General features: G+C 40.0%; 1 protein-coding gene across 6 annotated transcripts in view; it reads right to left on the bottom strand.

Moving 5' to 3' along the window:
- LOC117407077 (adhesion G-protein coupled receptor G2-like) overlaps positions 1 to 25,125 on the bottom strand; it is a 32,707-nt gene extending 7,582 nt beyond the window's left edge. Inside the window, exons 1-29 of one of the 6 annotated variants that reach the window (XM_059030721.1) lie at positions 24,776 to 25,125; positions 22,426 to 22,532; positions 18,465 to 19,040; positions 17,046 to 17,621; positions 16,315 to 16,362; positions 15,067 to 15,129; positions 13,614 to 13,643; positions 13,357 to 13,395; positions 13,185 to 13,258; positions 12,792 to 12,883; positions 12,387 to 12,429; positions 12,163 to 12,200; positions 11,879 to 12,006; positions 11,278 to 11,389; positions 10,727 to 10,803; positions 9,970 to 10,026; positions 9,350 to 9,423; positions 8,850 to 8,911; positions 8,521 to 8,557; positions 7,216 to 7,247; positions 6,858 to 6,982; positions 5,495 to 5,612; positions 4,783 to 4,940; positions 3,989 to 4,196; positions 2,198 to 2,354; positions 1,679 to 1,822; positions 1,156 to 1,278; positions 737 to 782; positions 194 to 297 (exon numbers count right to left, since the gene is read on the bottom strand). In XM_059030721.1, the coding sequence (XP_058886704.1) occupies positions 194 to 297; positions 737 to 782; positions 1,156 to 1,278; positions 1,679 to 1,822; positions 2,198 to 2,354; positions 3,989 to 4,196; positions 4,783 to 4,940; positions 5,495 to 5,612; positions 6,858 to 6,982; positions 7,216 to 7,247; positions 8,521 to 8,557; positions 8,850 to 8,911; positions 9,350 to 9,423; positions 9,970 to 10,026; positions 10,727 to 10,803; positions 11,278 to 11,389; positions 11,879 to 12,006; positions 12,163 to 12,200; positions 12,387 to 12,429; positions 12,792 to 12,883; positions 13,185 to 13,258; positions 13,357 to 13,395; positions 13,614 to 13,643; positions 15,067 to 15,129; positions 16,315 to 16,362; positions 17,046 to 17,621; positions 18,465 to 19,040; positions 22,426 to 22,531 (3,447 nt within the window). In that variant the 5' untranslated portion in view covers position 22,532; positions 24,776 to 25,125. Of the gene's footprint in view, positions 1 to 193; positions 298 to 736; positions 783 to 1,155; positions 1,279 to 1,678; positions 1,823 to 2,197; positions 2,355 to 3,988; positions 4,197 to 4,782; positions 4,941 to 5,494; positions 5,613 to 6,857; positions 6,983 to 7,215; positions 7,248 to 8,520; positions 8,558 to 8,849; positions 8,912 to 9,349; positions 9,424 to 9,969; positions 10,027 to 10,726; positions 10,804 to 11,277; positions 11,390 to 11,878; positions 12,007 to 12,162; positions 12,201 to 12,386; positions 12,430 to 12,791; positions 12,884 to 13,184; positions 13,259 to 13,356; positions 13,396 to 13,613; positions 13,644 to 15,066; positions 15,130 to 16,314; positions 16,363 to 17,045; positions 17,622 to 18,464; positions 19,041 to 22,425; positions 22,533 to 24,678 lie in introns of all 6 variants that reach the window. The other 5 variants (XM_059030722.1, XM_059030726.1, XM_059030724.1 and 2 more) reach the window with 5 other exon arrangements.
- Between the last annotated feature and the right edge of the window lie 520 nt (positions 25,126 to 25,645).

Raw genomic sequence — 25,645 nt, forward strand, 5'->3', positions numbered from 1 at the left:
GGAAGAAGAAGAAGAAGAAGAAGAAGAAGAAGAAGAAGAAGAAGAAGAAGAAGAATTTGCATTGGCTTACTAACAGCACAGCAAAGCTTGTTAGAATTTGCATTGGCTTACTAACAGCACAGCAAAGCTTGTTAGAATTTGCATTGGCTTACTAACAGCACAGCAAAGATTGTAAGAATTTGCATTGGCTTACCATCAACACAGCAAAGCTTGTAAGATGGTTGCATCCGCAGACGGTTTCATTGGTTGTATTCTTCAAAACAGTACAGCCTTTTTCATTCCAGCCTCCTTTCCCTTCTGTTGCACAAAAAAGAAAAGCACAGATGCATGTATGGACGTAAAACAAAGAAGAAATATTGATAAACAAACTTGCCCCTTTTTGCTGTGGGGAGCTCTATTGTGATGTCACACTGCTACAAGCTGGCCGGTGAAATATTAAAAAATAAATCTGGTATAAACTGCGATTATTAATGTATCCCCATGGGGTTATTCTTTTTTTCTTCGGTGAGGGTAAACCAAACAAAGAGTTGTGAAGAGTAGTTGTAAGTTTGACCCGCTCTCGTGAGACTCAGCAAAGGTCAAAGGACTTTGGACTCAGGAAGGGGACGTGGGGAGTTTTAGGGTTGGTTTTCAAGATGGCAAGTTCCAAGAGTTTGTATGCCTAACCTGTGTAAAGTTCAATAAACGTTTTTGAAATTGGAACCTGTAGTCTGGATACATTACAGTGAACACTTACGGTTTATCGTGGAATCCCAGAACACACACACTGCAGTGGAGTTCTCCTGAAATGAGAAAATAAGAAAAACCAGCATGTTCACTCTGTGCTTCCGAATATACGTTTGCTTACACCCAGGGGTTAATTTGCAAAGCAAAAAGGTACCAGATGTCATAATTAAGAAAGAGGGATAACACTCTTGTTTCTAGACTAATGTCTTGACCTTGATTTACAGCAGCTCCCACGTTTGCTTCATTTTCTCATCTGCTTGTGGATCAGGGTTTCATGTCTTATGGTTGGTATGGGTAGCTGCATGCCCACCTTTGCTCGCCTTGTTTCAACATAATCTTCAGGTCTTTTTTGCATTCGGTTCATCATTTGAAAAATGTTTCATTCTCAAATTAATTGAACATGCATTCCAGTGAGCTGTTAATACACACCTGAACAGGCCTGGTGTTCTTCAAGGTGATGATGACACTGTGCTGCAGATTGACTATCGATAGGTTTGAAACGCTAGCTCCAATCACATAGCTGTTCAACAATCTGTTCGGATTCGACTTGTCCTTGAAAGAAACAACATTTGTTATTGAGCTTTTCTTTTTCAAGCAAACAAAATCCTTTCTGGAAAAAGAATGACAAAAAACAGAATCTTGCAGAACCGTTGCATCCTGGACTAGCACTGGACAAGAACAGAATGCAGGACCACATACAAATAGTGTCAGTGCCCTCATCTTCAGCAATGGACACATAACTCCCGTCACGGTCAGCTACCAGACAGGAGAGCTTTCATCGACAGGCACTATCACTCAGGTAGAAAATACAAGCGAGAAAACCAGGAAATCTTCTTGAAAAGAGAAGGGAGCATTGAGAATATTGCTGGAGACAAGAAGAGATAAGACCATGGATTCCGAAGCCTTGGTCATCTAGTTTATAAAGCACACAATGATCGCTGTATTGACCTACCACAAACACAGTGCTTTTCTCATAGAAGCTGAACTGGACTCTGGAAGCCAAGGCCTGGTTGTCCAGTGATAAGTTAGACATCAGGGAGGCTGGCAGAGTGATGGCTCCTACACTGGAGGAAGAGTTAGGGCTTCTTGGCGTGATCTAAACAGAATCAAACACACAGGAGTCACACTGCTGCCCCCTGCTGCTCTGGATGCAAAGTCCAGTCACAGGCTGCATAATTAATATAGTAAAGTGATCCAAAAACAGGGCCGGTGTAACTACACCCTTATAAAAGTGTAGTAAAGCACAGTGAAAGCATGGTAAGGCATAGGTAAGCATAAGCCCAGAGAGGTACAGTATGGTAAAGCGTATTTAAAAAAGATTTTAAATGCATGGTATAAGCATGGAAAATACATAGGAAAACTGCAAAAATTCACAATGTAAATTTACTGTGGTGAACTTTAATAAGGGAATGTTAATCTTCCAATTCCCAGATAGTAAATGTGACACTAACAGACAGACAGACATCTTTACCTGAAAATTGGACGTGTCTGCAATGGAAAAGGACGACTCCTCAAAGTGGCTGCCATTGACTTTCTTTACAGCCAGGCTCAGTGCGGGCGAGGTTATGTTCACTGACTCTGTATCGAAGACCAGATTCAGGCCCACCTTGTCCACTACCTGTATGACTCTGATAGGACAAGACAAGGGTGCAACAAAAAAGTCATCATTGCACTCAAAGGTACAGAGAAGGGCAACTGGTCTGATCCCAGGACTTAAAGAGTAAATAGCGGGGTTCCACATCCCCACATGTGCTACAACTGTTTAAATAGCATACCTGTCATTGTTCTTTTCATCACTAACATCCTGACAACTTTTACACATAACCTTAAAGTCTGTTTCAAAATGTTCTAGTGCATTGGGGATTGAGAGCTGGGGCCGGTTGCGTAAAACATCTTAAGTGAGTTTTTCCTTGTAGTGCTACTTAAGTATAAAACTTAAGTGAATGATTTAGGACCACTTAAGGGGAAATCACCCAGTTCTACCTGAGTACAGTAATCCATCACGTATCCGCCCGTCACATACCGCCCTCACCGTTTATCCACCACGATCAATCCCTTCAGCAACGTTAGTTTATTATTGAACAGAGATTAGTTCACACATTCTAGATCCCAGTTTTCATACACTGTTTTGTATGTACTCTGTGCGCTGCCATTGCTGGTAGTGTCACGTGAGCTGCTCAGTGTGTTGACATGTAAATAAATCCTGTTTGCCTGCGGGGGGCATATCAACTTCAACCTCCGTCTGGATCTCCTGCCTGTCACCAGCAGCGAGTTTGGGTTTCATTTCTTTTCTGCCATAGTTTTACTTTACTTTAACTCCAAAAGTTTGAAAATTAGAAGAATTTTGTTGCCATGGCGACTTGGCATGATCTAAACCAAATCAAATCTTCTTGAAAAGAGAAGGGAGAGTGGTTTTAAGGTGTTTTGTGCAACACCCTTAAGTTTTTCCCTTAGCTAAGTGAACAAATATACTTAATTGTCATGCTTAAGTGAAATACTTAAGATGTTTCATACAACCGACCCGTGTCCTCTAAATCACTGCAGGAAGAGCGATACATTAAAAAAAAAACACTACAAGTGCTCTGGATTTCCTGTTCCGTACCACATCATGGATCGTTACTGTTGTGTTACCTGTTTGACAATGCGGGCAATAATCCTTACACTGTCAGTGCAGTAGAGCAGCCATTTTGAAATGAGCTATGAAACAGACTTTAAAGTTTTAGTGTAAAAACTTGTCAGGATGTGAACAATGAAAAGAACAATGACATGTACGTTATTTATCGGAACCCCGCTACTTACTCTGTAATGAGCCACAAAGACAAATTATGAAATCTCTTCAGCCTAGAAAAAAGAAGGGAAAGAGGGGACCCGATTGAAGTCTTTAAAATCATTATTGGTCTAGATAAAGTTAATCGAAGACACTACTTCAAATTTAGCACAAAGAGGAGGGGGCATAAATGGAAGCTTAGTAAATTTTAGAACAGAAGGTAGGAAGCAATTTATTTACACAGAGTTATAAATGCGGAGAATAGCCTACCAGGTGATGTAGTAGGACCGACAACACTGGGAAATTTTCAAAAAAGACATCTAGACACTGTGCTTTTAAATTAGACCCCCCACCCCCCAGTAGGGAAGACTGGTGTGCTAAAAGGGCAAGCCTTGATGTTCTTATGTCCTTAAACACTGCCCACATGCTTGCTGTTACCATTGCAGGTATAATGCAATGCAGCGAGCAATGTTAACACATGGGAAAGATCATTACTTTTTGGAGGACGCGGCCACAGTTTCTGCAGGGGCGTTGAGCACGTTGCTGACGACGTTGACCACTATCCCGGCTAGCTTTGTGTCCACAGGCCCATTCAAAAGGGCATCCAGCTTGTTCATCAGGTTTTCAATATCCGCTGAGCTGAGGTTTGCCATGTTTTCTGTGATGTTTAACAGAGCAGATGCCTTCCCTACCGTGTTATTGACTTCCATTGTGGAATCGACAGTTAACAAAAAAGACAAAAACAAAATTATGAACAAAGACATTGAGTTGTGTCGCTTACAAAATCATTCCCTAACTCATCCCTGTCTGTCGCTTTCTTTCGCTATTTTTCATTTTAAAAACATTTAAAAATCTGTTACCGTTTCAATTCTAAAGTCTTTAGGATCTTATTGGCTGCAAAGCATGTCACTGGAAGCAGCTGATTGCTTAACAATATGAATCAAGGAATTGAAGGGGAGGGGACAGCTTCCCTCTCCAGGTGAAGGCGTGGCTTCAGGGTAAGCTTTCTCTAACCTAGTGTCGTGACAGATATTTACTATTTCATGTGTTTCTTTCAAAACTGTGCAATAGTGAATGTTTAACTCCCTCTAAAGGGCTAACTGCAATCAGACCTTCTGCAATCTGCTCCTTCTTTTTTGTTATTAATTAACGCTATACTGAATATCTATCGGGAGCTGATCTACCCATTGGAGCTATACCTGGAGCTGTAGTGGGAGGGTCAGGGGCAGAGTTAGGAGATGTACCTGGAGCTGTAGTGGGAGGGTCAGGGATAGAGTTAGGAGATATACCTGGAGCTGTAGTGGGTGGGTTAGGGGTAGAGCTAGAGTTAAGCACAGTTGTTCCAGAAGATACAGTCGTTCCAGAAGGTTCCACTGTAGTTCCATTTCCATCTCCACAGTTTACATCAGATTCCTTCAGAGGAACCCATATTGTAGTGTTGTTATTGCTAAAGGGAATTCAGAAAGAAAATAAGTACAATAGCAAGATCTGAGTTTAGATTTTATTCACAGTATCAGACTGTTACGATTCACAAGCTGCACATTTCCGCAGAACCATTCTTAGAACTCAGAGCTTGTTCAGCAGCAGATATGTTATGTTTTGCTGGTGAGATACTGATTTTAAATAAAGGAAAGCAAGTTAGCCCAGGTGACAAGTAAACTCATGGTAACACTTTACATGATGTGCCTTTGATTCCTGTGTGCTTACATAGCAGTTACTTAGTAAATACAGGTGTACTTACACATTATTACTGTTATTATGCATAGTAACAATATACTTAATGTGTACATCTCTTTGCATAATATAACCCTAATTAACCCTAACTCTAAAACTTACCCTGAACCCACTAACTCTTTTCTGATACAATTGTGTTCTTACATATACTGTGCAAAAAGATTTATAACATGTAATGATGTGCAAGTGCACATGTATTTACTATGTAACTCCTATGTAACTGCACAGTAATTAGAGACACTTGATGTGAAGTGTTACTGAACTCACCATGTAAGGTTGAGCTTGTTGTTTGCAGCGCACACCACAGTTGAAGTGACAGGAACAGGGACCCAGATGAACTGGGAGGCCTGCAGTGGATCAGCTCCGGAAGGAACACCGTACCACGCTTCCACAAAAACAAACAGAGAGAAAAGAACCAGCAGCAACAGCAGCAACATAACAAAAGAAAACATGATTTGAAAAGGCTGCAGTCAAGTTATATGCACTAGTACTTCAGGAATGATCATTCAACCACAAAGACAAAACCAGGGCTGGATTCATTAATTTATTTTTTTGATGAATTGATAAACTGATGAACTGATAAACTGAAAACTCACTATTTTAATAATTAGCTACAATGTTTCTGCTTCCACTATTTTGAGGTAGCTTGGTATAAATAGTCTAATGTTACAATGTTGTTGTTGTATGGTGCCGTATAGCCCATTCATTTTAAGTCAGGGAGACCTGGCTGGCTGCTCCAGTATGAAGATGAGGAGGGGTGTTGAGGAGAGGTGTTGAGGGGTGATCGGGAGGGGTGTTAAGGAGGGGTGTCGAGGGGTGATCGGGAGGGGTGTTGAGGGGTGATCGGGAGGGGTGTTAAGGAGGGGTGTCGAGGGGTGATCGGGAGGGGTGTTGAGGGTTGATCGGGAGGGGTGTTAAGGAGGGGTGTCGAGGGGTGATCGGGAGGGGTGTTGAGGGGTGATCGGGAGGGGTGTTGAGGAGGGGTGTCGAGGGGTGATCGGGAGGGGTGTTGAGGGGTGTTGAGGAGTGTTGAGTGGTGATCAGGAGGGGTGTTGAGGAAGGGTGTTGAGGGGTGATCGGGAGGGGTGTTGAGGAGGGGTGTTGAGGGGTGATCGGGAGGGGTGTTGAGGAGGGGTGTTGAGGGGTGATCGGGAGGGGTGTTGAGGAAGGGTGTTGAGGGGTGATCGGGAGGGGTGTCGAGGGGTGATCGGGAGGGGTGTTGAGGGGTGATCGGGAGGGGTGTTGAGGAGGGGTGTCGAGGGGTGATCGGGAGGGGTGTTGAGGGGTGTTGAGGAGTGTTGAGTGGTGATCAGGAGGGGTGTTGAGGAAGGGTGTTGAGGGGTGATCGGGAGGGGTGTTGAGGAGGGGTGTTGAGGGGTGATCGGGAGGGGTGTTGAGGAGGGGTGTTGAGGGGTGATCGGGAGGGGTGTTGAGGGGTGTTGAGGTATGTTGTGGGATGTTGAGGGGGACCATGCTTATTTTTTAATGGGCTCATGTACAGTATTTATTTCTAAAAACAGATTTTTACATTTGTTACTCTTTACCATACAAGATACAACATGCTTAAGATCCGCTCACGTATATCTGCATTGCATTACACAGGTAAGGTCTCCACACAAAAAGCACTTACCCACTCGTAGCACTTTATCAATATATTTTAACTGTAGATTTATATCATCAATCTGATTCAGTATGGGAATAAAACATCCCTCCCACACTCGCGATATTTTCAGGATCACAGTACAGTTGTTCACACTTAAAAGAAAAAGAATATATTTGATATAAATATTTAATACAAACTGTAACCTGGGAGCATTGCCAAAGACTGATCTTACTATCGGCATAATTTAATCATTCCACGTCTCCCCATCAGCACCATGTACAGTTAGTTAATCCTTCTTAGTCCTGACAGCTGTACTGTGTGCATTCAAGTTACAACAACCTGCTCTAGGGATGCAAAGCTGCAGACAATTCAAGAGCTGGCTCACCTGTCTTTTTCTGCACAGTAGACACCAACACCCTGCTCAAAGAAAAGAAAGAGTGTTAAGCCCTCCTCATGGCAGATATACAGCCGCTTACTATACAGTATCATAATTCAAGGCAACAGATTCAGCACAAGCATTGAGGAAACTTACAGGAATATATTGATTTCAATGGGAACAGTCACACCAGCTGGGGGCATGCAATCAGAACATTTAAAAAGGGATTGTTTAGATGTTTTGTTGTTATTTATGCTCGCTTGAAGCATCCGCAGATCCCAAATTAAAGTATAAACAAACAAACAAAGAACCAAACTATGGTAACACTTTACATTACATGTCTCTAATTGCTGTGTATTTACACAGTAGTTACTTAGTAAATACACGTGTACTTACACATGATTGCAATGTTATCATGCATAGTTACAATGTACTTAACATGTAAAAATGAGTTCATGATATAACCCTAACTCTAACCCTAACCCCCTAACCCTAACCCTAACCCTAACCCTAACTCTAACTCTAACTCTAACCCTAACCCTAACCCTAACCCCCTAACCCTAACCCTAACCCTAACTCTGTTCTGATACAATTGTGCACTTACATATAGCATGCAAAATGATTTCCACATTACCCTTATTGAAAAACATATATTTACATATGTTGAGAAATATAATGTAATATATTGATTAATGTATTTCAATATAGTGAAGGTTACAAAATATATTCTACAATATATACCAATATATTATTGGTTATATTGCACACTATATAAAACATTATGTTATAGTACTTGTTTTTGAATATGTTTGGTAAGTGGTTGCTAGTCATACAAGTGCAAAAAACAACAAATAGGCAGTTAAGAGAAGTAAAAACCTCATGACTAAAATGACAATATATTGTATGCCAATATATGTTGACATATATATTTTTCCCGTAAGGGTAAGTACATTATAACTATGCATAATAAGATTGTAATTATGTGTAAGTGCACATGCATTTATACACAGTAATACACAGTACTTAGAGACACTTAATGTAAAGTGTTACCCAAAATATGCTGGTGCTAAACCATGGCTAACCCTCCTTTAAATGGCTTCTTATGATAATGCAGCTTTAAAAATATATTTTATTATTATCATCAGTATCATTATTAGTAGCAGTAGTAGTTGCTGATAACATCTCATAGCATTGCTGATAACATCTATTTTAGTATAGTTTGCTATTCCAGTTTAAACTCTCATAATTCAATTCATCTATAAGAAATGTGCACATCCCCACACAGTAAGGCAGAAGCAATTTGAACTCATTTACCTCAATTTTAAAAATCTTTGGAATCCTAGTACAGGTCCTAAAAAACAACGCAGTGCCCATGCTGTTATTTGTGCACATCTTAAAATTAAACTGCAGACAAAAAAATCATATGCTGGTGTGTTAAATGTATTAGTGAAGGAAAAGAAAGAAAAAGAAAGAAAGTTTTATAAAAAATAAAACACCTACATAAAGTTCTGAATAAAAACTACTACTTTAGACTAAATAAAAAATGAAAAGATTTAGAAAATAAAAAGTTGAAAGAACTGTGTTTGTTTAAAACAATGAAGGCTTGTTACAGAAACGTCATTCTAATGTGCTCCTGTACGTACCCTTTGGTGGAGTTGTCCAGTCCCATCTCAATGCACTCGGAGTTATTCAACACCTGATAAAACTGAGAAAGGGCAGGTCAGACAGGAAGGACAGCATGGAGCACGTTTTTACAATCCGGGAGAAGGATTTTTGTAGTCACCCCTTAGTTTTCAAGCACTAATAGAGGCTGCACAAGCATCCAGATCTGAAAAGAGGACATGTCTGCACACTGCATACAGCATTTAACTGTGCATTATACATTAGTACAAACAAACAAGAGAGTGCTATCCAGCCCATCAGTGCTCGTAGCTGGTGGGTTTCAAATAATAACATTGCAATTCCAGTACTTCACAGTGACTTGTTACATAGAGATTATTATGAAGTAAACATGAACATTCCATATACTAACCCACATCCACTTATTGTACTGTATTACATGTGGAGGATTATTCCCTACATAAAGCACTATACTTTCACTGGAGTTTTTTCCAGAAGGATGCACCATTAAATGCAAACTTACCCAGTTCTTAACATCTGATTCCTTTACATTGCGAGTTTCAGGCAATATTTGTATTCTTATCATATAGTATGCACCTGAAAAATACAAACAGACAATGGGCTACTTTAGCAAAGCTATTTACTCCAAGGTGTCATCAGCACGTTTGTTCTGTAAGGACCAAAGGTAACCCTTTACATGAAGTGTCTCTAACTTACTGTGTATTACAGAGTACTTACTAAATACACAGTAATCAGAGACACAATGTAAAGTGTTACCGGAACAAACACCAGTTACTGAAACACATTAAAAAAAAAACAGCTAAACACTACTTCTAAAGCCTTCAATGAAATGCCTGATTGGTTTATTTCTGGGCTGTTAATTTTATTGTTTGCATTTTCCCTTTCTAAATAAATTGTGTCAATGACGATTTTAAATGCAAAGAAAATATGATAATGTTTCCGACACTGTTTCCGACACTTATTTAACCCACTTTCTATATGATTATAGCTAAAATCTTAACATGTATACCTGGCAAGGAGCAAACCATTTTGATTGGATTAGGTTTACTTCATCCACACTTTTTAAAATGATATTTCATGGCACAATCACATCTCATAAGACAGATAAAGCCATGCACTCACTTTTTTCACGGCAGAATTCAGAAAAATCACATTGTTTCTTTGTTTCTGTTGTGTTCCCTGAAACACAAAATGCAGTGTATTAAACATGAGCTTCGATCAAAGAGTGCATTATCTTTCAATGCTAGTGTTTTAAAGCAGATGAAAGGCTAGACCGCAGTGTAAGAAACCGTCCCTGTGCATGTAAGCCTGGCCTAGCACAGCAAAGGGGTATTCAAGAGTCCAGAGCCCCCTGTAGTGTGTACAAGACACTCATCACTTTACCTTTGCTGTAGCCCGTCTAGTCCATATCGCATAGTTTCTTTCAAAGTTTCTTTTAAATGTTGAGATTGTATTGCCCACTTCATTTGTGACCAATGATGTGCAATTAAAAATTTTAAAAGAGTCGGCAATAAGTTTAAAAGTCTAACACGGGACACAGCAAAGGTAACATGATGTGTTCCTTGTAGACTTTCAAAACCTTTTTGTACCTGAACATCTACTGTAGGAAGTGACACACAGTACATATTCCCTGCCACTGCTTCAAATACAAAATAACAGGCTTCAATATCAAGCACTTTCCTAGGCATAAAGAAACACCAGTTGTCTGGCTATTACAATCTGGTCCCTATCTTTTAGAGAACAGATATTGTTATTTAAAGCAAGTACATGTGAACTTTGTGGATCTAAGATCCATTTCAGCAGGACAGACTTTCTTCTGAAAAATGAAATTGCAACACAACTGTTCTTTCACAAGCTGGGCTGCCTGTTTTCTGTGTACCTGGAATGTCCTTCTGATCGAAGTAGTATTGCACGCTGGTCTCATTTAGAGGAATCCAGATCGTTTCTCCATTTTTACTAAAAGAAAAAGAAAACAGTCAGTGAAACAATGGCTTTTATCAAGCTAGGCTACAATTCTGATGTCGCTGTTTTGAAGATTTTACAGACATCTGAAACTAAAATGGACTTGCTCTAAAACTATTCCGTGAATCTTACACTGATAACCTGCATATGCAGTCATTCACATGTGGATTACAGTTGATAACTTGAATCCCTATGCAGTAAATAAGAAGGCTGGACCAGAATGTATAAGCTAGTCCCCCTGTCCCCCCCCCTCCCTTATAATGCTATCGTTAGGAGCCATAGTTTACGAGAATGTGCAACTTGTCTTTATAATGAGAACGAAAGTGCTCGTGGAATGGCAGTATCGGGCAAATGGGAGCCATGAGCATGCGGTCTTACAGCAGCTTCTGTGGTATAAAGGCAAGCCTTATAAAGGAGGAGCACTGCAGCTTAACTTGCTACGTAATATCAAGTGCAACATGAACTCACCATGCCATGCTGAGGCTGCTGTTTGCAGCACACACACTGGAGAGATTATGTGCCATGGGAAACCAGGAGAATGTTGTGGTGAGCTCATCATTCTGGGGACAGTAGCACCTGGCTATAATATAGAAAAGAAAACACACAGTAGTCATTATGTGAATGCCTGTAGGACTTTTAAGACGATATAATAAAAGAATAATAAAAAAGTGCATGGGTTTTGATATTGGGTTTTTCCCAGTACTACACTGGCCAAGAAAAGTGAGTGGCCTCCTTCCAAAGCCCACACTGCACAGCTCCCAGTGCACGGGGTGGAAGCGGATGTGTCCTGTTGGTCAATGTGCCCATTACCCACTATCCTGCCCCTTGTGAAGTCTCAGAGATCCTTCTGCTTCCCCGTGATTGTTGCTGAATAGTTGCACACAACGTTTATACAGCTTATATAGTGTTCTGCTGATGTGTCACATGACCACATGCATTTGCATACATGTTTTCTCATTTTACTTACATTCTCTATTATTTCTTTGGCCAGTCACTATGACATTATAACGTTCCAGTAACATGTTAAACTGTTGACATTTCAAAACAATGCCTTCTCAATGGCACTCACCTGCTTGAAAGAGTTTCCCAGTTGATGTTAACTGGAGTGTATGATTCTCAGGATTTGTGAGCAGGTACCAGATGAGACATGCGTTAGTCCCCTTCTTCAGCTGCAGGGCTATCGAACAGTTGGTCATACTAGCATGACATATAAATAACATGTAAATAACATGTATAAATACCGTGGTAGACATATACAGTACATCAGATGCATAGCAGCGTAATTGATTCCAGCTTAATTAAAAATAATGACCACTTGTAAAGAGTACTTCTAAAGATAACATGTGGACTCACCTAATGTTTTCTTTCGTCTCACAGGTCACGGCAATAGCCTATACAGAGTGAAATGTATTGCATTTGTAACAGGATCCAGAATAGCTTTGAAAATCTATCTACACACGGATTGCTCTTGTTACTGTCGTTGTGGAGTCAATGAAACATGTTGTTGAATACACTGCAGGTAAAGCTGTACTGTGTACTGCAGTACTGCTCTAATAATGACTTCAACGGCCACTCACCTTCAGCATGTACTCTAAAGATGCAGAGCAGTTAGCAGGGTCGCTGCAAAGCAACAGGACATCAGGGTTATTTTTGCTGGCATGGTTTAGAGATATAGAACCAAAAGTCACATGAATCTTATGAAAACTACACAAGCTTAAGCAAGTGCAACGCTTATCCATGCTTGGTACTTGTGGGTTTATATGCTGAGGGGCTGAAAGCTGCAGTAAAAACGTGTGTGAGATTTAAAATGAGAAGCCATGTTTGCTATAATATGTGTTTCTTTCAAAACTGCACAATCGGTAAGATTTGGGTAATTTTTTTGCAAGCTAACACCTCTTTAAAGATCATATAAAATACCATATACTCTTATTAATTTAACAACAATGAAGACTGGGACACCTGTCCAGCAATCTCGATCTTACCCCAATGCTGACTTGCTGTCCTTTACAGTGTCATTGCTGGACACAGTTGTGAGGCATGTTGAATTAGATGAGATGTTGAATTTGTCAGTGAGCTGTCACAAAAGAAGAACAGGATAGGTTCTCAGTCCTGGTGTGAATGTGACAAGTTCACTAATAAGTATTTATATTACTGAATACTAGGGGTGTAATGATTCAAACAGCTCTGCCATCACAACAGCCCTTTGGTAACCCGTCTTGTGTGCTGAGCTCAGTTAGTTCAGAGAATAGAGATCTAACTGCACATCAGACTGCCTGTGTATCTTTTACATATATCACTGTGGTTGACTTCTTAATGCTATAAACCTCTGAGTACACATTCAATGAATAGTAGGTTAAACCGTCCATCAGACTTACCCAAACCTTAACATCTGATTCCGTTTTGTTGCTGGCATTAGATGTGACTTCTGCTCTTACCATGTAGAAGTCATCTGGAAAACACACCCAGGGGCATTAGCACCAGTTTGAGACTGTGATCAGAAAATGCCACAATAATAATAATACTAATAATAATAATAACAATACTGACCTGATTCAACGCAAAATTTAGAAAAATCACATGTACCATCTGTACCAAAAACAAATGAATATCTCACGGTTAGGGGCTAAGCTTAGGGATTGCATTAGTATTAAAAAAAAAAAAAAAACATTTGTGTATTTTGTTTATTAACTTTAGATATTGTCTAATTCATAAAAAAGAACTTTATTTTAATTTTGATTTCGTTTTTGCTCCTACATGTCAATTGCAATGCAAACGTGCATGTAAATAATTTGATATCAACTTACATGAAACATAACTGGTTGTAGTACTACTTCCTGTGAAAAAGAGAGCACCGTTTGAATAATATATTAGCACTGCACATAAAATCAAATGCTGGAATTAAGATCTCTAATCTACTGAACTACTTCTGCACTGCTAAGATTTTTGAGCATACTCTTGCCTGAGGTATAGGAGGGGAAAGTAACATAAGTAACAATGGAAGCATCGACTACAGAAAGAAAAACAGGTTGGGTTAGTATGAGATTTAGAGAAGACATCCATGTTCTGCTACACAGTCTGGTAATGTCTCAGGGTGTTGACATAAATAAACAAAAACTAATCTTCCAAAGTGTCATCAAATTCACACCCACTTTTGTATTTTCTCTTATTAGGACTGAAGTCATTGTATTTTGTATCTTGCTCTTAATTGTACTGTAATTCTTCTATAATAATAATAATATTATTATTATTAATTTCTTAGCAGACGCCCTTATCCATGGCGACTTACAACTGTTACAAGATATCACATTATACATTATTTCACATTATACAGATATCACATTATTTAATTATTTTTACATACAATTACCCATTTATACAGTTGGGTTTTTACTGGAGCAATGTAGGTAAAGTACCTTGCTCAAGGGTACAACAGCAGTGTCCCCCACTGGGGATTGAACCCACAACCCTCTGGTCAAGAGTCCAGAGCCCTAACCACTACTCCACACTGCTGCCCCTAATAATAATAATAATAATAATAATAATAATAATAATAATAATAATAATAATAATAATAATAATAATAATAATAATAATAATAATAATAATAATAATAATAATAATAATAATAAATCAATCCATCATTATTTCTTATATAGGGCCTTTCACGATAAATCGCCTCAAAAGCACTTTGCAGGTAAAAACAACAAAATAACAATTTCTAACTACTGCACAATCCAGATTGATAATCAGAGAAAAAAAAAATCCATACAATTGTCTTTTGAAACTTCTAAAGTAAAAAAAAAAATGATTTCTCGTTATTAGTCTGACGGCCCATGTATCTAGTCGACCACAATTTCAATGAACAGATTTGTAAATGCAATGGACGGTGGAATACACAGAAATGACAACAGCATATTCTATATTCTAAATCTCTGAGGGCGTCGACCATCTATTCTGAACCTGATTATTATTATTATTATTTGTTTATTTAGCAGGCGCCTTTATCCAAGGCGACTTACAGAGACTAGGGTGTGTGAACAATGCATCAGCTGCAGAGTCACTTACAATCACGTCTCACCCGAAAGACGGAGCACAAGGCGGTTAAGTGACTTGCTCAGGGTCACACAATGAGTCAGTGGCTGAGGTGGGATTTGAACAGGGGACCTCCTGGTTACAAGCCCTCTTCTTTAACCACTGGACCACACAGCCTCCATGATCCATGAATTGCATTCAAAGACTTCAGAAACCACTTATTACCTGTTGCATTCGGACGGCTGGCTGTTGTTGACACAGTTGCAGTCGTCGTGGATTCAGAGAACACTGCAAAGGAAGCACAGAGCAAGTGCTTTAGAATATGTACTAACATAACCAGAATGGGACGGGCAGAGGAACAATAGAGTTCAGCTGTGTGCCAAATATGAAGGCTGTATCTCAAATCATCACCGCGCCTTTACTAAAACAGAACGGAGAGGCTTACTGACTACTGTACAATGGCCATCTTTTTTTACTGTACTTCACAAGGACTGTGGAAGACACAGAACAGATAGAGACCCACATTTCACACGTCAAGCCAGCTTGTTCTCTGGTCATGCCTACCCGTTGAATCTTGAGGACTGACTGCAGTTGACAGAGTTGAAGATCCAGTTCTATCACTGTGCCCAGAAGCACAGGGCTGAAAACTTTCATTTTGCAATGTTAATACATTGTGTAGTTGGCATGACGAGCAAAATCAGACAGGCAGTTCTCATGTTATAGTGACATATGTGATGTATGTATTTGTGTACATAGAGCAGTACACATCAGCAGTGCCAGGGATACTGTATATGCACATTTACAAATAGAAAATACAGTATGCATACATTATACATTTATTTGATTTAAATATTCCAGGTTAATGGTGACAAGTCACAGCCACACTGTCCTTCGGAGCGATGTGGTATTAAACAGTGACACTAGCTTCATTGCATACATACTTTTACATTAACATTGCTATCAGCTACCTTCCATCTCTACCAGTTCATCCTACCGTATATTAGACCAGGCTAATAAGAATATAAACTACAAAAGGGTTAAGTAGGAATAAGGCTACAGTAATTATGCATCTACAAACAACAACATCAACAAAAGTCATATTGATATTAAAGCCATATTTACAAAAACAAACTTATAAAAAGATTCCTTTATAAAAAATGCTTTCACTCTGCTCTGTGACATGTATTACACTGCTATGCTTTAACTATTTTATAAAGCTCTTTGTTTTCCATTCTGTGAACTGCACTGTACTTCCATAATGAGAACATGAACCCGTCTTGCTGGCTGACCTCCTGCCAGACTGTTAAACAGTATACATTAAACTACAGTATCATAATAGCACAGAGCTTTGCCAGTGCAATAATAGCAATCCTCTGGCCCACAAGCAATACTGACGCAGTGTACACTGTTGGCACGAACAAAAAGCGTATTAGTATTTCAACCACAAGTCAGGTTCTGCCTGTTTATGCTTACCTGTGACATTCAGAGGACCGGATGTGCTTGCAGCATTTGCTGGAGCAGCTGTTGGGGCAAACCTTGTTGCATTAGTTAAAGCATTTGTTGAACTATTTGTTGGGGCAGCTGTTGAAGCATTTGTTAATTTAGCCAATTAATTATTCTTTGGAAAATAGACCCAGGGCCTGAATTAAATCAGTGGGTTTCACCACCATAGCTTTACTTTACAATGGCTACAGCGCTGCTTTATTTTTGATTGAATCCAGGCCCAGCTGTGTATGAAAGGCCACAGAAATCCAGTCAGGGGAGGTGGACTGGAGGAACAGTTTGGACTGTAAGATTTCATTTTAAAAAGTACGTTTTCAATCATGCTTTAAAACTACCGACATTGTTTAAAGAAAAATACAAAACGACAGATATTAATAAAGACATGTAATGCATGATATACATTAGAAGCGGCTATTGACCCGTTTACCTCTCTGCCACGGGGTCTTCAATGGGAAACACTGACAGCAAAGTTATTCCTAACATAAGAGCCATTGCTTTGAATGGTGACTTAGAGACAATGTTTTGTTTTGTGTTTTTTTATTATGAAATGAGCGCTTGGATATATTTGCCTGATAAAGACTTGATAAAGACTATCTAGACTATCTGCTTGAGTCAATAAAGACGATCTAGCTCTACGTTTAATTAAAACCCAGAGCAGCTGAGGAGGCGGTGGCTCCCACAGAGCTTGCTGTTGTACTTACTGCACTGCAGAGAGGGGTCAGGGATGAGAGTGCTTCGATTGAAGCTCCACTGTCTGTCATCCCAGTCAATGACATTGCCGTTCTCGCAGGGGCTGGCAGGGTGACCGCTTGATGTATCCCACAGCCTGAATAAGTACATTTCCCCCATGCCCGTGGCTGTGCTGTTTCCTGAACAGCCCAGTAACAGCATTCCATTCTCGGGGATAGTATCACCAGTGATGTTTTTCTGAAACTGGCTTCCGTTTACTCTGAGCGATAGCCTGTTGTCTCTTCCGTTCCATTCCAAGCAGAGGGTGTTCCACGTCATTACAGGTAAGCTCTGGGACACGTTGAAAGATTGACCCAGCAGCCAGACAGTGATCAATCCATCGCTCCCAACAATCCCCAGGTCATAATTGGTTGCTTTCAAAGTCTTGTAAGTAAAGGCTTCCCAAGGGCCGGGCGCAGTCAGTCTGATGTCCAGACACACTGTGAGATTGGAGAGCACAGGGACCTGGGTGCCTTTACTCAGCCCCCAGGGCGCACTGCATCCACCGGGAAAAACGACTTTGGAGCCTCCCAGGAACCCAGTTTCACCTACAAGTTAAAGCAGAGACACATTGCTTTAATAAAGACATACAACATATGTTCACCTGTGACACTCAGAGGACTGGATGTACTTGCAGCATTTGCTGAAGCATTTGTGGAAGCATTTGTTTGGGCATCTTTTGCATTTGTTGAAGCATTTGTTAGGCAGCTGTTGGGGCAAACCTTGTTGCATTTGTTAAAGCATTTGTTGAACTATTTGTTGGGGCAGCTGTTGAAGCATTTGTTAATTTAGCCAATTAATTATCCTTTGGAAAATAGACCCAGGGCCTGAATTAAATCAGTGGGTTTCACCACCATAGCTTTACTTTACAATGGCTACAGCGCTGCTTTATTTTTGATTGAATCCAGGCCCAGCTGTGTATGAAAGGCCACAGAAATCCAGTCAGGGGAGGTGGACTGGAGGAACAGTTTGGACTGTAAGATTTCATTTTAAAAAGTACGTTTTCAATCATGCTTTAAAACTACCAATATTTTTGAAAGAAAAATACAAAACGACAGATATTAATAAAGACATGTAATGCATGATATACATTAGAAGCGGCTATTGACCCGTTTACCTCTCTGCCACGGGGTCTTCAATGGGAAACACTGACAGCAAAGTTATTCCTAACATAAGAGCCATTGCTTTGAATGGTGACTTAGAGACAATGTTTTGTTTTGTGTTTTTTTATTATGAAATGAGCGCTTGGATATATTTGCCTGATAAAGACTTGATAAAGACTATCTAGACTATCTGCTTGAGTCAATAAAGACGATCTAGCTCTACGTTTAATTAAAACCCAGAGCAGCTGAGGAGGCGGTGGCTCCCACAGAGCTTGCTGTTGTACTTACTGCACTGCAGAGAGGGGTCAGGGATGAGAGTGCTTCGATTAAAGCTCCACTGTCTGTCATCCCAGTCAATGACATTGCCGTTCTCGCAGGGGCTGGCAGGGTGACCGCTTGATGTATCCCACAGCCTGAATAAGTACATTTCCCCCATGCCCGTGGCTGTGCTGTTTCCTGAACAGCCCAGTAACAGCGTTCCATTCTCGGGGATAGTATCACCAGTGATGTTTTTCTGAAACTGGCTTCCGTTTACTCTGAGCGATAGCCTGTTGTCTCTTCCGTTCCATTCCAAGCAGAGGGTGTTCCACGTCATTACAGGTAAGCTCTGGGACACGTTGAAAGATTGACCCAGCAGCCAGACAGTGATCAATCCATCGCTCCCAACAATCCCCAGGTCATAATTGGTTGCTTTCAAAGTCTTGTAAGTAAAGGCTTCCCAAGGGCCGGGCGCAGTCAGTCTGATGTCCAGACACACTGTGAGATTGGAGAGCACAGGGACCTGGGTGCCTTTACTCAGCCCCCAGGGCGCACTGCATCCACCGGGAAAAACGACTTTGGAGCCTCCCAGGAACCCAGTTTCACCTACAAGTTAAAGCAGAGACCCATTGCTTTAATAAAGACAAACGATATTTAAGTAATAACCTACGCCTGCATGATAAGCCATCCTTCATTCACCGCCGGTACATTATTACTGTTAGTACCCCTTTAGTTTGTAACTTACCATTTCTGTGTTTTGATATCCTTTTACCTGAGGATAGCAACGGTTTTATCCCTTGGTTGTCTCGAGATGCTTCAATCACTTTTGAACGTACAGGAGACAACCGATCAGGGGAACAGATTTTAGCCAGCTATGTTTGAATTAACAATACTATACACTCGTTTTTTTTGTTTTTTTTAATGTTATTGACTCCTCACTCCACAACACCGAAAGATCACCTTTATAAAATACCCAGTTATCTAGTAAATCATGTCTTCTGTTGAGCAGTGGAACTAAGCCTCTGCCATTGGGAGCACCGCTCAGTGTGAAGTTGGTGTGAAAATGTGAGAAGTTTGCCCTGAAGGTTACTGCTCTTCCTCTGTCATTACTGATTCCTGACACCTGCTTGAATTTACATCACTACCTGCTCCTGCTATTTAACAGTATAAAAAATCAATAAGTAGTCCTTATATTTTGATTTGTTTTGTCGCGGCGAGGACGTTTCACTGGTAACACCAACGAAGAAGACGTTTTTGACATTCTTAAATGTGACAAAAAGCTGATGGCACACGAACAAACATTGGGTTTATCATGTTTGAAAAATCTTTCAAAATTCTAACGAGCTTTCGAATATTCTTTCATTCTGAATAGGCCGGAAAAGAAAAGTATAATTTGTACCATATTACAGTATATCAAATCTCTTTGGAGGAAATCATATCACCTGTTAAAGAAGGGAGAGAAACACTCTTGTGTTCAGTGGAATGCGTGTTGTTTATTTCAGACATCATTTCTGAATTGGTCACTGTTGCGTGATTTTTTTTTTTTTTTTGTATAAATTCTGTAATGCTGAGCTAACCGAACACGGGGAGTTGTAACTTTGCAGCGCCTGGTACGCTTTGCTGCACTGTGGTTTGCTTTTCCTCGGATGCTACGCTCTGGCGTGCGGGTTTACTAGCAGATATGCTGTATGTAACCCTGCTTAAAGGACAGCTCACACAAAAGGCAGGGTTACTTGATGTCATTTTCTTTTCTTATTGTCATTATTCCGTAGCGGTGAGCTCACAGCATCAATTCATAGCCTTAGATGAAATCTCACAAAAGGCCAATGCCACTTCAAATCATTACTAATAATATATCACCGCTGATTTACTCATTATGAGGACACAATGCATCAAAGGAAAGACACATATTTGCAGTACATTTTACTTTTGATTATTATGAAAATGCGATCTGTCTTAAATACATATATTTTGCCTCTGGACGGAAACAAACACCTTCTTACACTCTCTGAACTCTACCCTAGCTTATTACTGAACAATAGCTTCATCACAACTGCACAGTGCCATGAAAGAGAAACAGGTTTTTCTGCCTTTTCAAATGCCTGTCGATAACAATGTTGCATGGTGAGTATTAGTTGCCAACAACAGTGCTGTCAAAATATTGAGGTTCATCCATTTTTAGAATACTGTATGGGAATATGCCTTTGGGGATATAGCAGTCTTTTTCAATGCCTGTGTTTATTGGTGTTTTTGTCATTCTAATGTACAGTGAACCCTCAGTACAAAGGCCACCCCTCAATTAAGGCCCTATTTTTGCGCTCCCGATTCCATTGAATTCAATTTTAATAGAGCTTCAATATTAGGGCCATCCTACCATTGATGTCTCACTTTGGTGGTCTTAATAGGTTTTACATTACTGCATCAAAGCCACTAGAGGTCACTAGAGGACACCTTGGGACTAGAAAATGACCACTCTCAACACCATAATCTAATATTACTTTATATAGGTATCTCAGATTGCTTTAGTAAGCAAATCAAAGACGAAACAAAGCACTGTCATCTGAATTATCAGCCGCAGACAGGTGCCGTGCCTGCGGCAGGCTGTGCTTTACTCATCATGGACCTGTGTAAACTCAGTGAACACACTTCACTTGTTGGACTAGACCAGAGCCAGGTCCTGGCATGAAGCTTTAAATGGTAACCGTGGCAAAAGGCATAATCTAGTGTCACCCACAGGGGTTAGGGTTAGGGCTAGCACCTTAACCACTGTACAAAAGGCTTGAGTGCCTCTTGTCATTATTGGTAACAGCAGAGTGCCTGTTGTGAGAAGTGCTGTGTGACACGCTGCCGTTATGGAATGTCAGTGAAATGAGTTCCGATAACTGCTAGTCCAAACAAGCACTAGTGCTAGAGCAAAAACATGCAGCCCACTTGAAATGAATGGGTGCAGTGCAGTGGTGAGGCTGAGCCCTTCTCTGCTATTCACTCTGACCTTTCTCTTTTTAGTTGTCTGTGGGTTCTACCACATTCCATCGAAATCAAGTCAAAGTATTTACCGGTAAACAATACACCAGTTTAACATCAATGCATAACAATGACAACATGGCATGACATTGACGTATTTCTTTATCAGGTTAGTCACAACAACACGGGATATATTCTCAAAGTGATTTACTCCAAAACGTCATTAGCACCGTTTTTTACTCTTAAAGGAAAAAAAACCCACTAATTTTACTTTCAAAATGATTAAGAAACAAAGCGAGAATTACAACAAAATGACAAGCCCCTATATTAAACACGTGAGCTACTTCATTTCAAGCTTCTTAACTTTATTGGGTGATTTTTTTCTTTTCTGAAAAAATTGTGCTAATGATGATCTGGAGTAAAGAGCTTTGTGACTGCCCTATTGTTTTTAGTCATTAAGTTAGCCTCCACTTCTGGGGTATAGACTAGATAAGATGAGACTACCACATAGTGAAAAAGGTAGATAGTGTGATTATTGTAATGGGGTCTAAACAGTAAATACAGCCACTGTTTAAATATTAAATTAGTATCCAACCTGCCACTTTATTTTCCATTAAATATGAACATACCCTAAAGGGACTCGAATTGAGATATTTGATGCTGGTTTTCAGATCTCTTCCTTTTAAGATTTAAAACGCAGTTAGATCTACTGATAAATTCAACAGACCCCGATACGTCCATTTAAACTTAGAGGGAATAACAGACTGGCTGCTTTTGTGACATGATTCACAAAAAGTCTCACTAAAGAAACTTGTTTTAAAGAAGGTTTCTTTACCCAGATGAAACATATTGGGCTGGGATAAATAAATCAATTTGTAGGTTTTACTAACTCTTCCCAACAAGGGCAGACATTGCTTGATTCATATTGAGGTGTTGGTTTTGCAATCCAAGTTCCAGAGCACACATTTGGGTGCTGTGATCAGGATAAATCTATCACCGCATATCAGGAAAGGCATTTCGTTCTTACCTGTTGGAGCATTGCAGAGGAGGAGAAACAGCAGGACACAGTGGAGAGGAGTGATGTGTTTCCCGACACGTACTCCCCTGAGATCCTGCACCCTACAAGTAAGCATTCTGGAACACAAGGGATAAAGAGCTGAGCAGTGTATTGCAAACCGGACCACACAGACAATCTTCCACATCCACCTTCCACACCAGCCTCTCTGTACTCACACTGCTCTGGAGAGATGAACTAACCCCAGACTTCTGTATGTATGAAATACAGGAATCACTTTGGTTGGCATCGTAAAGACTTTGAATCGTGGTAGCTGGCTTACTTCATAAAAACAAACTTAAATAAAATAAAATAGGTAGCACTTTACTTAACCCTTTTCTGATACAATTGTGTACTGACATATATCGACACATTAAGTACATTGTAACAGCAGTGTGGAGTAGTGGTTAGGGCTCTGGACTCTTGACTGGAGGGTCGTGGGTTCAATCCCAGGTGGGGGACACTGCTGCTGTACCCTTGAGCAAGGTACTTTATCTAGCTTGCTCCAGTAAAAACCCAACTGTATAAATGGGTACCTGTATGTAAAAAAATAATGTGTAAAAAATAATGTAGTTGTATATAAAAATAATGTGATATCTTGTAACAATTGTAAGTCACCCTGGATAAGGGCATCTGCTAATAAATAAATAATAAAAATAACTATGCATAATAACATTGTAACTGTGCATAATAACATTGTAACTATGTGTAAGTGTGCATGTATTTGCTAAGTAAATACACAGTAATTACAGACACAATATAAAGTGTTACCATACAATTCTTAAATACAGTTTTTGAATAGGTTCCACTAAATCGACAACATGACTAGAGATGTAATTGATACACTAACCCTGACCTGATATGCATCACGATACAAATGATATAGACCTATATTACAATGTGATATGTAAAGATAGTATCCCAGTTCAGCAATACACCATGTATCATTACACCCCTAATCATGACCGGACATCATATTATTTTAAAGCCAGTTTCAGCCAATTTCAGTGTGCCGGTATTATAATATACCGTTGATTGGATCATTTTGATTGGTAGACAGGGGAACGACTAATTCTAGCTGGGGCATTGTTTTATTTTAACTATGCTGAAAAGGATTCTAAAGACATAATGGTAGATCCCAGAAGAAGTATTCATAATGTAAGAGTTAATAAGTTGAACACACGTGGAGCTCGTCCGTTGCTGTTCTGGTGAGTGCAGAGTCAGTAATGTGAGTGCAGAGTCGGTAATGTGAGTGCAGAGTCGGTAATGTGTCTTGGGACGGGGTGGTGCTTAGGAGAATGACCTCTAGACAGAGTTTAAGGAGAAGGTTGGAATCGTGTGCTCATGGGCTGTAAGCAAACCAGAGACGCATACTGCTCTGGACAAAGGGTTTGCATCCCCCTATAGTCCAATTAAACCACATGAATAATGTTAACATATTGAATTACATACCGCTGTGTAGTTTTCCATATACTTCAGCTCAATTCTAAAATTCTAGCTGATGCAAAACTGTTGTCCATAGCTGTAGACGTCTGGAGAAGTGATTCAGTGGCAAGAAAAACAGGCAGAAAAAAAATATCCCAGGAAGGTCCCTATTTCTACAGCATGCTTTTAGTTCTGTTTTTTTAAAGATATGTATCATTTACTATTCCAAAAGTACTATTGTTTACTTCTCTGCTTTGTTCCCTTGTGTTCCCCAGAAAGATTTACAATTGTTTTAAACTGAACTGAAAGCAGGAGGGCAATGTCACATCACACTTACAAAATCAGATTACAGTAACGCGTTACTCCCCCTCGTTGCCAGTTACCATGTAGATAACACACAACCTTTTAGGTATATATTGTACGGACTCTTACTGAGTGTGATTTAAGTGACTCCTATTGTGTACATCACTTCTGTACATCAATGGAATTATAGTCAAATTCTTCCTATTAAGATTAGTATACAGGTGCTAGTTGTACTGTTTGAGTCATAAACACCAACACACTACACAATTCAGTATCAAGGAATCTTTTTTTTTCGTAAGGGCAACTGTTTATCAAAAAAAAACATACTTTCATTTTACAAGTTATCATATGGCTACTGATTTCAAAAGACAACTTGTGCATGAATAGCTTTTGAACTACAGTAGTTGTGTATTTAACCTAAGCTCCATTTTAAACGTAACTCGTTAAGCCACAAAACCTGTAACGCTCCTTCGTGCCTCGCCTTCCAAGAAACCTCACCTCGTTGTACGGCACACCTTGCACGGAGCGAGCAGACAGTAATTCTGATGAATATTCCAGCTCGTGTACAGTGCAGTGCAGCCCGCGGAGAACTCACCTCGTAATTCCAAGCAGCAGGATCGATGCAGGCACAGTATTCAAAACAATTACAAATCAAAGAATATAAGGATACTCCTCCAGGCTGCGGCTGCTACTAAAAACTAAATCGCCCCATTTACACTAAAATCCCGAACCGCGTCTTTTTAATTTTGATTGATTGCAGCTCCGTATAGTAGTAAAGTCCACTTTCTCTTAAAATCAAACAGGACCAACAAAAGTATTGGTTAGGACACACACGCCGAATTAGGATATCCCTCAAACACCTCCCTGCGACAGAATGGAAAGCCAAAAGTTGAGAGGAGCAGGTAAGGTAGGCTACACCTACTGCATTGGCTGTGCAGATTTGAACAGTTTGAATGACAGTTAAGCTACACACAGCTTCTCTCATAATAATGCAACAAATGCCACGCCTCCAATGACAACCCCATATCAAGGAATCAGCTGGCTTTAGAAAAAAAAAAAATTCTTTGTGAACAAAAACAAAGCATTGCCGGGGGCATAATATGTTCTTGATCGAATGGTTTGTAAACGGGAGCAACCGAAACTTTAGAGGGTGCATACAAACTGAAGAGACAACAAGGTCTGCTGGTGTTCTGCAGTGTTCCCCATTCGTGATAGCGGAGTCTGCATTCTCTACAGCCCTCTGTAATCGCAAACAAACACCCACTTTTTGAAGAGCAAAACCACAGAATCAGAATCGTGTTTGGATTAGCAGTTACCACGCCTTGGTTTTAACAAAGGGGCCGTTACACGTATTATCATTTATTAGCAGGGTAAAGCACGACATCTTAAATCGTAAATGAGCTGCCACTAAAACGAGCCATGCTTTGAGATCATTCAATAGAGTGAGTTCAAAAATAACACTCGC

This window comes from Acipenser ruthenus, chromosome 9, assembly GCF_902713425.1.
Source record: "Acipenser ruthenus chromosome 9, fAciRut3.2 maternal haplotype, whole genome shotgun sequence".
Classification (NCBI taxonomy): domain Eukaryota; kingdom Metazoa; phylum Chordata; class Actinopteri; order Acipenseriformes; family Acipenseridae; genus Acipenser; species Acipenser ruthenus.